The sequence below is a fragment of the Oncorhynchus kisutch genome, linkage group LG20 (assembly GCF_002021735.2).
Source record: "Oncorhynchus kisutch isolate 150728-3 linkage group LG20, Okis_V2, whole genome shotgun sequence".
Lineage (NCBI taxonomy): Eukaryota > Metazoa > Chordata > Actinopteri > Salmoniformes > Salmonidae > Oncorhynchus > Oncorhynchus kisutch.
This window is the reverse complement of record NC_034193.2, coordinates 44552604-44565190: the sequence shown is the minus strand read 5'-3', so window position 1 is coordinate 44565190 and position 12587 is coordinate 44552604. Positions and strand designations below refer to the sequence as shown.

General features: G+C 42.1%; 1 protein-coding gene across 2 annotated transcripts; it reads right to left on the bottom strand.

Moving 5' to 3' along the window:
- Window positions 1-3864: 3864 nt before the first annotated feature.
- On the bottom strand, window positions 3865-12386 carry LOC109865296 (ATP-dependent RNA helicase DDX39A-like). 2 transcript variants are annotated; one of them, XM_031799356.1, is made up of 9 exons: window positions 12253-12386; window positions 10969-11177; window positions 8024-8151; window positions 7337-7613; window positions 7055-7173; window positions 6038-6169; window positions 5643-5752; window positions 4598-4890; window positions 3865-4148 (listed from the first exon to the last, which is right to left on the bottom strand). In XM_031799356.1, exons 2-9 carry the CDS (start codon window positions 11174-11176, stop codon window positions 4132-4134), a joined length of 1284 nt encoding a protein of 427 aa, XP_031655216.1. In that variant the 5' UTR covers window position 11177; window positions 12253-12386; the 3' UTR covers window positions 3865-4131. The 2 variants fall into 2 exon arrangements, with proteins under 2 accessions (XP_031655216.1, XP_031655218.1); XM_031799358.1 differs by lacking the exon at window positions 12253-12386 and adding an exon at window positions 11324-11449.
- Between the last annotated feature and the right edge of the window lie 201 nt (window positions 12387-12587).

Genomic DNA, 12587 nt, shown 5'->3' with positions numbered 1-12587 from the left:
AAAAATATCTAAAGACAATGAAGCAGCAAACTTTGTGGAAATGAATATTTGTGTCATTCTCAAAACTGATACTAGTGTAACAGTACCAACAAATTTAAGAGGTCAAGGTGAAATGCAAAACATTAAAGTTATATTAATAGTATAGGTATTACACAATTTCAGGGAAGTGAGACCTTGTCTGTCTACTTGTGGCTTAATAAAACCTTGTCCATTTTATGGACTGCACAGATGTGTTTCTTTAATTCCTATGAAGTGTCTACGTCCACGAAAGAGTGGGTACTGTCTGGGTCTTGATTGTTTAAAACGACCCCCATGTCTGCCTAGCTTTCAGTCTTGAATTGGGGTGGTCTGTGCTGACACAGCCATGAGGATAGACGTTGGTGTGTATTGTAAAGTTAATGGTTAGCCCTGTTTATTACTAAAAGCCCATTTGAGGCCATTGTGCGTCTTCTCCCAGACTCCCACTCAATACTACATTCCCATTTCTCCCATCAAGTTCTCTTTCTTTGTGGTTAGCTCCTCCCGTGTGCTCTTTCCATTCCTGACACACCTCAAACACACAATCCTTATTTGATGAAAGAATGTATGAAATATGATAGGGAGAATATGCAGGTGAGAACAATTTGAACGGTTAGCAGTCATATTGGTCTCCTATAGACTGCCTATAGCAGCATTGCTATTGATAGCAAAGCTGTTTTGCAACAGTTACTACTCAATAGAGCGTTGTAGTCCACAGAGCTCATATGCAAATAGAATGGCCTCTTTGAACTGGCAGGTGTTTCATTTTTACTCTTTGAGGGGCAGTGGTTCCTTATTTGAGTTGTGATCCACCGAAAGCCTTTTGAATGAACCTGGTTCCTCTAGAGTTTTCTTCCTAAGTTCCTTCCTTCTAGGGAGTTTTCCTAGCCACTGTGCTTTTGCTCTTTGGGGTTTTAGGCTGGGTATCTGTAAAGCACTTTGTGACAACTGCTGATGTTTGAATTTGATTGATTGCATTATCAGCGATCCGGAAGGCACTAGCCACAACTTACCAGCTAGTCCTGACACACCATTCGGGAAACACTGCTGTAGGGCGTAGAAGCTCTCTGCATCCCAAATGGAACGCTATTCCCTATATAGTGCACTACTTTTGATCAGAGCCCTGTAGGCCCAGATAAAAAGTATTACACTGTAAAGGGAATAGGGTACCATTTGGGATGTAGACTATCTGTCTGTCACCAGTGGTAATGATCTGACCACTGGAGACGGAAGTCATGGCCCATCTATTTTAATCCAGGGGTACAGGATTTGAGAGACCTATTTAACCAACGACCAAAGGTTTTCGCCACATCACTGAGCTGGACGAGACAGACTGGGACATGTTTTTTTTTTAAACATGCTTTTTCAAAGACTAAGGCACCAGCCCATTTGAGAATAAGTCAAGTTGGAGGTTATTCCTGGTCTGACAATTGTTGAGGTGACTGTCAGAAGCCCTATGATAAATAGACCACCGGAGCACAATACTATGGCTGTCCCAAATGGCACCCTATGTATCCCCATTCGGGATGCATCTTATGACACAACGGAAGAGAGAAATAGCTGATATTGTGTTTCTAAGGCTAGTCACACAGGTTGAACACAATACAGATAGACAGTACATTAGAGATTGAGGATCACCATACTATGGTTGCATCCAAAAATGTCTCCCTATTCCCTATGTAGTGCAGTAGTTTTGACCAGAGCTCTATGGGCTTTGGTCAAAAGTAGTCCACTGTGTAGGGAATAGAGTGTGCTTATGACACAACGGAAGAAAGAAACAGCTGATATTGTGTTTCTAAGGCCAGTTAGACAGGGTGAACACAAAGCATGGAACTGGATACAGATAAGAGAATGAGTGAGTGGCTGAGAGCAGAACAGGGAGAACAAGGAGACCAAAAGAAGCGATGGACAAAGAACTGGGCTGAGAAGAAGACTGTGGGAGAAGACTTGCCTGAGAGGGAGAAGAAATGGAGAGAAAGGAGGAGTACAGGGATAGAGGGGGAGAAGAGGAGAAAGGGAGGACAGGTGTTCTGTGGTAAGTAAGTTTGTTTTTTCAAGGGGAGGAGGTAGCATACTCCACATATCCTGCTCCACCCCTATATGTGGTGCTACTGACAGCATGGCGTAAGGTACAGTATTTCACACAAAAACAAACTCTGGGGTGAAGTTTCCCCTAGGTACAGACCTAGAATCAGCTTCAACTCCCCAAATCCTAACCATTACGGGGAAAGTGCAAAACTGACCCAAGATCAGCATCTATAGGCAACTTGGCCTGGCCGTACCCAGCATATATTATAACCTTTAGATATTAAGATTGAAATGTAGAGGGCTAAATATATGTTACATAACTTGATTCCACTAATTATCTAAATAACAGTCGGAAATAGGTAGACTGAGGAGAGAAAATTTAGTAGTCGTATTCTGAAACAGAAAACAAAATAAGTTTGTATGAATGTGAAGAGAAGGGAGGGGGGAGAAGGAAGAGAGAAGGGGCAGAGAAAGAGGAGAAAATAGAGAAAGAGGAATTTGGAGTTCCTCCTAGTTATTATACACTGACCAAAAATATAAATCCAACGTGTTTCAAAGATTTTACTGAGTTACAGTTCATAAAAGGGGATCAGTTAATTGAAATAAATTCATTAGGCCCTAATCTATGGATTTCACATGACTGGGAATACAGATATGCGTCTGCTGGTCACAGATAAGGTAAAAAGAAGGGAATGGCGTGGATCAGAAAACCAGTCAGTATCTGATGTGACCAACATTTGCCTCGTGTGGTGCAACACATATCCTTCGCATAGAGCTGATCAGGCTGTTGATTGTGGAATCTTGTCCTACTTTTCAATGGCTGTGTAAAATTGCTGTATATTGGTAGGAACTGGAACGGTCTGTTGTACACGTCGATCCAGAGCATCCCAAACATGCTCAACAGGTGACATGTCTGAGCATTTGCTCGGTTAAGAAGCCTAACTGCAGTCAGATCAAGACAAGCTTCCCTGAAAGTTTACAGTTTTTACAGAAATTCTTCAGTTGTGCAAACCCAGTTTCATCAGCTGTCCAGGTGGATGGTCTCAGACAATCCTGCAGGTGAAGAAGCCAGATGTGGATGTCCTGGTTGTCCCGTGGTCCGCAGTTGTGTTGTGAAGCCAGTTGGACCTACTGCAAAATTCATTCTCTAAAACGACATCGGTGGCTTATGGAAAATTATCTGGCAACATCTCTGGTGGATATTCCTGCAATCAGCATGCCAATTGCACACTCCCTAAAAATTTGAAACATCTGTGGCATTGTGTTGTGACAAAACTGCACACCTTTTGTCTCCCAGCACAAGGTGGACATGTGTAATAATGCTGTTTTGTTTATTTCAGCTTCTTGATATGCCACACCTTTCAGGCGGGTGGATTATCTTGGCAAAGGAGAAATGCTCAGTAACAGAGATGTAAACAAATTTGTGCACAAAATGAGAAGCGTTGTGTGCGTATGGAACATTGGGATCTTTTGTTTCAGCTGATAAACACTTTACCTGTTTAATTTATATTTTTGTTAAGTGTATATATATAATATAAATAAAACAGTGTTTTAAATTCATGATCATAGTGCCCCCTTGTGACAGGGAACATTTAATTATATATTCTATAGTGTTAATGTTGGTCTGTCTTCTGACTCAATGATATACTGCAATGTGAAAAGCCAACTTCTCGAATTAGTAAGTATTGTTAGAAAATTCTGGTAACTTTCCGAACATTCCCAGGGAGGGAATAAGCAGAGAATCATCCAACAGGGATTTCAGAAAATTGCCAGAATTTTTCAACCCTATTAGTAAGAAAAATTAAATAAACAGTAACATAACATTGTATAAAACATTTTAATGTCAATTATTTAATTAAGCAAAAATAGAAACAACCACCATTAACAGAGAAAATAACATTAAAACTGCAGCCTCGGGAGGATAGGATAAAAAATCTAATAAAAAGTGATGCTTAATGAACTGGGAGATCACAGAGAGGCATTTAAAATAGAAATAAAAAAATGATTATTTTATTCTCCCTCTCCAAAAAAAGACCAGGACAGAGGGGCACGGACACGTCGTCTTCACTGGTCAGGGAGCGATTTTCATCTGGACTGTTCAACTGAAACGAGAAAAGAGGGAGAGTTTAGTTTATAGCATCAAGCAGTGTACCCACATAAAATGACTTGCAGATGCTGGGAACCAAAAAATAGATACCTTCAGAATAAGATGAATATACAGACCACATACTTGGAATGACTAGGTAATAAACAAATGCTCTAAAGTGGCTCATCAACAATTCCTTTGAAGGAACAATTGCAAGCAGCACTGGCATAATGAAGGATATTACAAAACCCAAAATAATAAATAAGTGAAAACATGGATGTCTGAAATGGCATCCTATTCTCTATATAGTGCACTACTTTTAACCAGAGCCTATGTGGCTCTGATCAAAAGTAGTGCCCTACATAGGGAATAGGGTGACATTTAAGACAAAAACCATGAAAAAAAAAACCACTGCAGTAGCACATGAAATCCAAATGAGTGCTAGACTAGTTGGATATAGCTTACTGTAGGTGGAGATGTCAATCTCTTCTGGGAGCTCTGCCACGTTGACCTCGAAGCGGTCCTGCACATCGTTCAGGGTCTTGGCGTCAGTCTCGTCAGACACAAAGGTCACGGCCAGACCTTTCGTCCCGAACCTGCCTGCACGGGCCACCCTGTGCAGGTAGGTGTCGGAATCCTCAGGCATGTCGTAGTTGAAGACGATGTTGACGCGCTCAATGTCCATCCCTCGGCCAAACAGGTTGGTGGCCACCAGGATCCGCCTTTGGAAGTCCTTAAACTGCTGGTACCGGGAAAGTCTGGGGGAGGAAGGGGGGCACCCATGGATTTAGAATAAGTAGAACAGGCATTATACATCCTGCTTCACTCCTGTGGGTACACTGAAACTGTGACCCACAAACATGTTGTCTGAGAGAAAGTTCTTGTTAAGTCCCTCTGGATAACAGCTTCTGCTACATGACTATTATAGAAAATGTGCAAGTAAATGAGATTCTCAATTTGATTGTGCAACTCCTCATTCCTCTCCTTTTGAAAAAAAAGTCAACAGTAACTGAGGAGAGGAGGAAATATGCTTGTATGAAATTAGACTCCATTCACACATCATGCAAATGACATTTACAGGGGTGGAATCCCAAATTAAAATGTGTAAAGTAGTAAAAGACATTTAGCTAGACATTGTATGGATAAAAACCATCTGCTACTTATCGTTTTAAATATGTGCATGCGTATCAGAGTAAACAGCTGATTGAAAGGGGAGGGGTAGATCTCAACTTCAGCAACGGACACTTATGCTTCCTCAGCAGGAGGCGAAGACACCGTTTGCCTACTAACGAATTGACACTCCTCAACCACTTATCGGTTTACGGATAAGAGGACGGAAAAGTCGAGGACATTCTTGTCCTAAACCCGATGCATTTATTAATATCTGAGATGACTTGAAGTGTAAGCAATATCCTAATATTGCTTATACCAATTAAAACTGCTCAGATTTTAACAAGTGCATAGACTGTAGGGTTTAGCCAGTGATTTTTCCCTCTCCATCAGAACCCACCTCTCCTCCTGGGCCATGCCCCTGTGGATGGCGATTGCAGGGAAGTTCTGCTCCACCAGCAGCTGAGACAGAGCCACACAGCGCTGCACAGACTTCACAAAGATCACCACCTTCAGACAGGGGAGAAAATGGCAGTGAGACACCGAAGACAAACATGGGGCACAAAACCCATGCTGCATCTGATATGGCACCCTGGTCAAATAAATGTACACTCTGAAGATGAAAAACACAGGGCATAAAACTCACAGGCAGAAACTTTGTCGGTGCATAGACTTAGTTCACTTGAATGAGTAAAATTGTATTTAAACACATGACTTTCAATTCCATGGACAAAATACATTCAAAAATAAATGACGTTTTAGCATTCAATTCTCTGAAAAGACCTCTGTCCATACCTGGTTGAACTCGAGCACGTCGAGCAGGTCGAAGAGCTTGCGGTTCTTCTCGCTATCCTTCAGCTTGCAGTAGTACTGCTGCAGGCCGTGCAGCGTCAGCTTGGTCTCATCGTCCACAAACACCTCCATGGGCTACAGGAGAAATTCATTAAGCACCAAACAGAACACAGGGAGGGACTACCAGGACTTCCAGTGCTAAACATTTTGCTAGTGTGCCCTAATGAATAGAACATGGGGAAAGTGTCACTCTTTGGGACAGTTTTATAAACCTAGCCACATTAAGAGAAAAACAGGAGTAAACCACTTTCTGTGTGTTGGTGAATGAAGAACTACAAATGTGATTGTGAACATCAATTACTAGTACTAGAGCTGGATGAAACTTTATTTTTCATTATAGCTTTAATGCCAGGACTGTTCCTCCCGAAAATGTCCAGAGCCCCAGACCCAGGTTAAGAGAGGGTCAACTCTGGCCACTTATGAGAAGGACAGTCACGAGCAGGCAAAGATTAGAGGGGCTAGATTGGAACATTTTACATGAATATTAAGCCATATCCAAAATCCTTTTAAAAACAAAAAAAAGGGGGCAATCAGTAGTTTCTACATCAATTTTTAGACATTTAAAATGAAAAGAATAACAAATGCCCATGAGCTTAGTTCAACTTTCGTACCCCACCAGAACCCAAAATACAAGCTTGTTTCATTCCAATGCTTGTAAACAAAGTAAACGCAAAAATAAACTATATAGTCTCAAAACACGGTCAAAATGATAATTCTGATATCATTGATGGTCAGTATAGCATATAGCTCTACGAATTTCAGAGTGGGTAATTTTCTCCAGACCTATCCCTCCAAAACAGGGGCGAGGAAGATGCTTCATTAATGTTTATACTGCCGATTGCCTCTTCAAAGTGCAATTTAGGGAGATGGGTTCATCTCTGTGTCTGTGTGTGTAAAACTGCAACTTTAAGTTTCAGAACATGTAGATAACCACGGGTTATGAGAACCCCTTCAACGTACATCCTGCATGAACTTGCGGCAGACAGGACGGATCTCTTTGCTTAGGGTGGCGCTGAACATCATGCACTGCTTCTCGTGGGGTGTGAGCCTGAAGATGTCCTGAACATCACGCCTCATGTCTGAGGGAGAGACGATAGCAAAATAATATGGCCGTCACAAAAAAAGTCAACCCACTAGTAGGTACATTGGAACACGTTTTCAATTGACCGTTCCTCTGACGTTTCAACTTACTCCTTGCTCCCGTCACTCACATCTGGCATCAGCCCCCCCTGTCCAACTCACCCAGCTGCTCCAGCATCTTGTCACACTCGTCTAGGACAAAGTGCTTCACGTTCTTCAGGTTGAGGGTCTTGTTGCGGATGAGGGCCAGGATGCGGCCGGGCGTTCCCACCACAATGTGGGGGCAGTTCTTCTTCAGCGCGTCCTCGTCCTTCTTGATGGACAGGCCCCCGAAGAACACGGCTGCCTTGACGGTAGGCATGTACTTGGAGAAGCGCTCATACTCTTTGCTGATTTGGAAGGCCAGCTCTCGTGTGTGGCACATCACCAGCACAGACACCTGGTAGACAGAGAGAGGTAGGGGAGGATGTTTAATACAGAACTCTCTGGACAGCAGAGAAACAAAAAACACACAAGATTATCCAATAGGATAAAACAGCAGTGTAAACAGTGAGATTAAAAGGAGAACAAATTCAGACTGCAATTGGCCCAGCGTCATTAGGGATTGGCCGGGGTAGGCCGTCATTGTAAATAAAAATGTGTTCTTAACTGACTTGCCTAGTCCAAGTAAAGGTTAAATAAAGTTGGCGATTAGACACTTTCTTATGCAAGTATCCCCAGATACAGATTAAGCCTATTCCTAAACTACAAAGCACTCAATGGATTCTCCATCGAAAGCTATTTTTAGTAAAGGAGGGAGGATGTAACAGCAATTCAGTTGCTGCGTCCACAATGTATTCAACCACTCACCTGCCCGTCCACAGGCTCAATCTGCTGCAGGGTGGCCAGTACAAACACAGCCGTCTTGCCCATACCAGACTTGGCCTGGCACAGGATGTCCATGCCCAGGATGGCCTGTGGGATGCACTCATGCTGGACTGAAAGACAGAAATGTAACTAGGGAAGTTAGTTAAGAACAAATTCTTATTTACAATGACGGCCTACCAAGAGGCCTCCTGCGGGGATTGGGGCCTGGGATTTAACCTGTTATGGCTGCGATCCCCGTACAGGGACCAACATCAGGGGAAATTAAAATACAACTTCGTAACATTAAACATTCTTAAATGCAAGTGTCTTACACCCTTCAAAAGATTAGAATCTTGGTAATCAAACTACATTTTCCAATTTAAAGTAGCTATTACAGAGAACAAATCCCATGCTTTTGTTTGAGAACAGCAATCAAGAACAGAAACATTTTCCGCCATGACAGTTTTTTCCCCCCATTCACATCTGAAGGTAAAATTATGACTTACATTCTGATATCTTGCTCTTATTTCTCTTCCTGAGTGTCCCATTGATCAAATTAAGTGACGTTTTCTTTGATAAAATCCATTTTTATGGCCTAAACCGAAACATTTTGTAAACCGTTTGTGCCGTGAATTCCATCTCTATCAATTTTTTTACAGAGCATTCGACGTGATTCCCCCTGTAAACAATTGTTTATCTAGTCATGGTGGGTTTCAGTGCATTCCTCTGGATGTTTGCAACACAGCCAAACATCACTGTTTTTTTTTAAATATTTTTTTACAGGGAGTATTGACCGAAGTGAGCTGATTTGAAGACAACGATAAATGACTACCTTACGCACCAATAATTTTAGCAAAGCTTCTTTGACTATATTTCTGCCCAATGATCTTCTTGAAATCTAGCTGGGTAGATCGCCAATGAGCTGAGGTAAACGCCAGTATGTAATGGTTTGGGGTTGGACCACAATTCCTTGTTTGTAATCGCAGTGCAGGGAACTCCATTCTCACCTTGACAATCAGAGGAGTGGCTGTATAAGGCTTTTTACGCGCAGCTGTATTTCGGAAAGTTGTTGTTTCAACGATTTCACTGAAGATATCATGGTGAATAAATCATGTAAAGCGAAGTCAAACTCTAAAGTGAAAGAGTGAGACAGAGTTTATGTTTGAGGAATCTTGGAGTGTTATGATTCAAATGAACCGAGGAGCTGTTTCTGCAAGGACAGGACGTACTTCTGGACGGGTAAGTGCTAATGCCGTTATATATATATATATATATATATATATATATATATACACACACACATACACCACAATGGCCGGAGTATTCCCTCTGCTCTCTACAATACATATGTTTATTTTATGTGATGATAAAAGGCTCATACAAATATCTTAATGTTTTTTTTCACAGTGATAGCAACTCCGACTGGGAGCCCCCGGTGCCAAGCTGCCCGCTCTACCTGTGCCCCCAGTGGTGCTCATATGCCACAGTTCATTACTGCAGGCATGACTGTGCCTCAAGGCCAAAAGGGCACAGCATGGAGGCATCGTTGTGTTCTGTGTCGCATGAAATGCACCACTTGTTCAGTTTACCTCTGCTTTAAATCAGAAAGAGACTGCTATGGGACATGGCACAGGCAGCAAAGTATTATGACGAGAACTTCCAAGGGGTGTATGGTTTGTTTTTATATACATATTTCTTTTTTAAAAAAAATAGCCTTTTTTTTGTGTGTTAGATTTACTTTTTGATATGTTGTATATAGTTATTTGTACTGCTGTATATAGTTATACGTCATTTCACCAATTCAGCCACTTGGGTACATTTGGGCAAATGTGTGGGACACCTGGGTGACTTCATGCTAAATGTAATGTAGCTCACCCATTCCTGAAGTTATCAGTCTGAAATATTGCACACCTAGTTGCCCTCTTGTGTTACCCATCAAAATTATATCCAGCATCCTCTCTGACTGTGTGGCTATTCTAGTACATGTGAAAGATGATACTACAACAATAAAAAAAAAACGTAGGCTCTTTCTTTCTCTTTTCTTCCACCAGATCTGTGTTATATTCTCCTACATTCAATTAAGGTTTCCACAAACTTCAGAATGTTTCCATTCAAATGATACCAAGAATATGCATATCCTTGCCTCTGGGGCTGAGCTACAGGCAGTTAGATTTGGGTATGTCTTCAGGCAGAAATTGAGAACAAAAAGATGCAGCCATAACATAAAAAAAAAAAAATATATATATATAGGACAAAACACACAGCACTACATAAAGAGAGACCTAAGACAACATAGCAAGGCATCAACACATGACAACACAGCATGGTAGCAGCACAAAACATTGTACAAACATTGGGCACAGACAAAAGCACAAAGGGCAAGAAGGGTAGACAACACATCACACTGACAGTTGTGGCTGCTTTGTAGGAGTGTCCATGATTGAGTCTTTGAATGAAGAGATTGAGATAAAACTGTACAGTCACTAGGGGCAGTAAACTGAAGAGAGGAGCGACCCAGGGATGTGTGCGCTTTGGGGACCTTTAACAGAATGTTACTGGCAGAACAGGTGTTGTATGTGGAGTATGAGGGCTGCAGTATACATCTCAGGTAGGGGAGGGGGAGTGAGGCCTAAGAGGGTTTTATAAATAAGCATCAACCAGTGAGTCTTGCGACAGGTATACCGAGATGACCAGTTTAAGTACGCTGTGATGCTTGAAGGGGCATACATGTATAACTCATAGTCGGAGTCCCAAATGACACCCTATATATAGTGGATTACTTTCCACCAGGGCCCAGTCACACACAGGACTAGTTTTGAACAAAGCCCTATGGGCCCAGCTCAATAGTAGTACACTATGTCAGGAATAGGGTGCCATTTGACACACACAGAATGGACAAAGTAAAAAACAGTCCTTGGTTGAAGGTGGGAAGTGCCTGTGAGGCTCACCTTCAGAGGGATGTTCAAAGCCACAGTCAACAATGGCGCGGAGCAGCTCTGGTTTGAGCAGGAAGTCTCGGAAGCCGGAGCTGTGAATGGAGACATAAGAGCCCTTTACCTCCTTCTTGCCCGCAGGTGTGGCGGTCTCCGGGGCAACCTGAGGCTCCTCATCCTCTTCATAGTCCAACAGCTCGTTGTCAACGTCGTTCTCTGCCATTCTGGAGAAGGGGTAGTTAGTTGAAGCTAGGAAACACTGGAGACTAGTTTGGGGTGGGCGCTGTATCAACAATACAGTAAATTCAGAAGGTTAATTGAAATGCCAATTCAATAATCTTAATCTATGTACAATTCCTCGCCATCTAACCTTAGTTATATTACATGAGGATTCCAATTCTTGTAATTTCACTTTCTGAATTGAATCCTAGTGAAACATCACCGTCTAGCACAGGGTTTTCCATATTCGGTCCTTGGGACTCCAAGGGGAGCACGTTTCCCCCCCAACATTACACAGCTGACTCAATCAAAACTTGATGCTTATTTTAAACAGCTGTGTAGTGCTACGGCAGAAACATAAAACGTACAACCCCTGAGGTCCCTAGGACCGAGTTTGGGAAAGACTCGTCTAACGTGTATTCCTACATGCATTAGCTAGCTGCTAATAATGCTAGTAGCAGGCCGCACGCACACCGCCAAAGCTGGACAGAACGCAAAATGGGAAGCGAATGCATTTAGCACAATCATTACAATTTACCTAGCTAGAAACAAGGATCGGACCAGCAACCACCCTGCAACTCAGTTTACAGTAGTTAGCCAGTTGCCCGATTCAATCAAGTTGAACAAGGAATCATGCCTCACTCTCCGCACAAACAATGGCAGCCGCCTCCTCATTCAAACTTTGTGACAGCAAAGTGCTATAAAGGGAAATAGGTTCCAAATGTAAGGCGAATATTCAGAAATAACGTTGGCTCAAATTAATAACGAGCAAGACATTTCTAGGGCCTAACTTGACCGAATATGTCATTCTCGGAACCAACCTGCGACACACTGCTAGCAGAAGCTAACTGACACGACCGTGCTAGTACTAGCGTTAGCTTGACGCAATGCTAAATGTGTTAGTTAGCTAGCCAGATTGCACAAGGTTTTCGCAAAGATTTTAACAAAAGTATACTCGAACATGGCTGCTATTTGTGGGCATTATGGAAAGAAAAATATGTTTCTTATTTACAATTCATGAAGATATTGAAACATACTCAATACAGCACATTTTTTTAATGAAATTAAAATAGCACTTACTTTTCGTGTTAATTCAAATCGGCTTCAAGTATCACACTGCTGGCTAGGTTCACAGGGGCAGTCTAGAGGCACTGTGCTCGTGTATTCGTGGCCACTATTGGTTCATTTTAAAGGCAATCTCACCAAACCGGCTTGAAAACGAACCATGATTGGTCTATTTTAATGCCGATCTTGAAAATGCCAACGAGGAAGGCGGGATTTCGCCAGCTGCCCTAAACTAAAAATGATGGCATCATTTCTTGTTATGAAAAAAGTACACTGTGATAGCCTTATTCAGCAATAATGTAAACATTTTAGTCGATTAGATTAGTTTATTAATCGGTCGCAGATGTAAT

What these genes read in the sequence shown, in the direction of transcription:
- LOC109865296 (XM_031799356.1), bottom strand. Translation starts at nt 11,176, where the DNA reads ATGGCAGAGAACGACGTTGACAACGAGCTGTTGGACTATGAAGAGGAT. An exon ending in CTTTGAACATCCCTCTGAAG is followed by an intron (nt 8,152 to 10,968) that starts GTGAGCCTCACA and finishes TCTGTCTTTCAG; the next exon opens with TCCAGCATGAGTGCATCCCA. An exon ending in GGCATGGCCCAGGAGGAGAG is followed by an intron (nt 4,891 to 5,642) that starts GTGGGTTCTGAT and finishes TTCCTCCCCCAG; the next exon opens with ACTTTCCCGGTACCAGCAGT.